General features: G+C 34.4%; 1 protein-coding gene across 1 annotated transcript in view; it reads right to left on the bottom strand.

The window, feature by feature from the left end:
* The window catches only part of LOC113236956 (splicing factor, proline- and glutamine-rich-like), a 14,991-nt gene extending 13,207 nt beyond the window's left edge, over positions 1–1,784 (bottom strand). The window contains exon 1 of the mRNA XM_026473184.1: positions 1,752–1,784. Within this exon, the coding sequence (XP_026328969.1) occupies positions 1,752–1,784 (33 nt within the window). The remainder of the gene's footprint in view (positions 1–1,751) is intronic.
* Positions 1,785–2,956: the final 1,172 nt, after the last annotated feature.

Here is a 2,956-nt window from a genome sequence, read left to right as displayed (position 1 = left end):
AAGTTTTATTGAAATCGGTTACCGGAAAATGAGCCAAACCGGATTCATCGATTCATCCCCTAGTTTACCATCCTTAGAGGTGGATTATTTTCTTCGCATTTAAATAGTACCAATACTGAAGTAACCTCTTTGTAACAAAAAAGAATCATCGAAATCGGTTCACAAATACTGGAATTATCGCGTAACATTACATACAAAAAAATACAGTCGAATGAGAACCTCTTCCTTTTCTTGAAGTCAGTTAAAAATATCACTAAGTAAGCGTTTTAACTTACTTATACTGGTGTTGAAGAAGTCTACCTCACTGTGTACCATTTGGTAGTACGGTAGGGACTTAAAAAATACCCACCACACGACCAGTGCAGTGCAGTGGTACGATGGGTCCGGCGGGATTTATTTTACTAAGGAGTTAAATGAGCGAGACGCTCTATTTAAAAATACATTTTACCTATAATTTGTCCTAACTGTAGGAACGGAAATTTATTTATTTATGTTTAGATTACAAAACACCCATAAATACATACCTCATAGACTAACATATATAACAATATAATAAAACATTAACACTATTTATGTATTTCCACGTATGGACCGCGACGTGTGACGCAACGTGAGTGTCCGGTAGTCGTCCTCGTATACGCCGGAACATTTAATAAATAAATGTTTTATTGAAACTTAATTGCTCACAAAACAGCACAAATGGTGGACATAATGCCATTATGCTTTCTCTAACCAAAAAAGAAAAAGATCTGGGTTCAAAATAATTAGCAGGAGTGCATAACATGATAATTAAAACAGATAGGAAGAAGAAGAGTCAACCCGTGACCATGGAGCGTGCAACCGTTCCGAAATATCGGGAAAATAAAAAGAAGTTATACCGTGGTAAGAAACCTGTTACTAGTGATAATCATTTAGATAGGAAGAAGTTTATAAATAATTATGATATATAGTTTAAACATAATATAAGTATAACACATAATATTATATGACTAACTATATACATATAAATACATAATATATAATATATACATATTTATATACAACAATGTCAGAGTAATGGGATGTAGATTGAGACTCCAATATGAAATTGCAAACTAATTGCTTGAAAGCTAGTTTATTCGGCGTTTTTTGAATATGGGGCGGTAGAGTCGTCTTGACATGAACATGACACCCTTCGGCCAAAAATCCTCCTTCATGAAGGATTAAAACTCACATTGTGGCGGGACTCCAACTGCTCGACCTTCAGGGCAGCATTGACTTTTCCACTGCTACCTTGTTTGTACGTAATCCAATTTGCTCAAGGAGTTCAGGGCCATCGAAAGTGAACTGCCTCCGTGGCCGAACGGTTACCATGTCGGACTGCCACGCAGAGGTCCCAGGTTCGATTCCCGGGCCGGGAGAAATATTTGTATGGTCTACATTTATGTTTCTCGTAAGTTTCGGTGTAATTTGTGGTTGTCTATGTGTGTGTCCATGGCACCCGCGACACAGGGTTTTTCCTAGTGCAGGACTATGTTGAGTGTGTGCGTTATTATTATATCACTATAGAGGTATGATCAGATGTTGCTTTATTATTATAAGTTGCTTTATTATTATAATGACCAAGGGTATGAATTGCAGACATTAGTCCGTATTCCCTCCTCGTCATCTCTCACTTAGCATTCACCTAAATTCCCCGCGAAGAGCAACAATTACAGCTCGTCCTTTGCGGCCATCGGTCCACGTCCAGTGGCGATTAGTATGTGATATACGTCCTCGCCTTCACCCACTTCCACCTCGGTCATTGTAGTCGTACGCCACTTTGGTGAGATAACTCCTCTTGAATAATCACTGTGACGTCATAGGCAGGCTATTTTTAGAACACGGGTGTCGTTGGCGTAATTTAAAATAGCTCGAGTGATTGAAGTTATCAGTGCAAAAGTGGTGTAACCCACAATTCTTTTCTTTTTTACAATTTCACTTTAAATAATACTACGGTCATTCTCGAAGTAGTTGTTCACTACCTAATTTCGATTTTTTTTATCGTGCAATATTATTTAATACTCGAGTATTGTATCTTGAAATGTTATTTAATAATTACACGACATATACTCGAATATTTAAATAATAAAAATTGCCACGGAAATTAGGTAGTGAAAACTAGTCCGAGCATGACCGACTAAAGTACATAATTGTTTTATATTTAGAAGAAATTTCAGGTACGTAAATGAAAATTAATAAAAATATAAAGCAAGGATTTTCAAATTCGTTTAAGTAGTATTCAATATTAAACCATAAAACTAACACACACACAAACAATTTAAAATGTTTATTACGTAGAATTTACTAAACTAAAAACAAAAATAACTCGAGATATAAGGAAGCTAATATTTTAAAATTAATGTTATTTTGTAGGGTATTTATTTTAAGTTAAAAAATTTATTTGCCCTATTTATTTAAAATCTCTGTTCAAGTACGTCTGTACTGTACTCTAATGGGCGATACAAAAACTATATTATCCAACATTCTAAAATATTTTTATACTTACACAAATACAGTTTTGGACAACAAACAAATTTTAATTGGCCAAAATTGGTCTTTCATTATTTTTTTAAATTATAAATGCTCTAAATTCCTATCTCATAAGCATATTAACTTTTTCTCTTTTTGATGATTTTTTTTTGTTGAAAAGAAATATTCCACCTCTAAGGGTGGCAAAGTAAGGGATGAATACTTGGCAAAGAGATGTAATACCACGAACTTTTGAGGTCGATTTTTTTTTTTAATAAAAAGTTATAATTAGACAAGTTTTTAGATAAATAGTTGCAGTGGGTACCTATGTATACATTATCATAATATATACATATGTGTGTATTCTAAATATGTTTAAGTTATACTATATTTAGAACTAGAACGGGTCGATAGGGTCAGAAACCTCGGAGAGCTGATGGACAATGAGCTTCGTTTTGAGGAGCAC

This window comes from Hyposmocoma kahamanoa, unplaced genomic scaffold (assembly GCF_003589595.1).
Source record: "Hyposmocoma kahamanoa isolate Upper Pololo Valley unplaced genomic scaffold, ASM358959v1 92, whole genome shotgun sequence".
Taxonomy (NCBI): domain Eukaryota; kingdom Metazoa; phylum Arthropoda; class Insecta; order Lepidoptera; family Cosmopterigidae; genus Hyposmocoma; species Hyposmocoma kahamanoa.
This window is presented reverse-complemented; position numbering and strand designations above follow the sequence as displayed.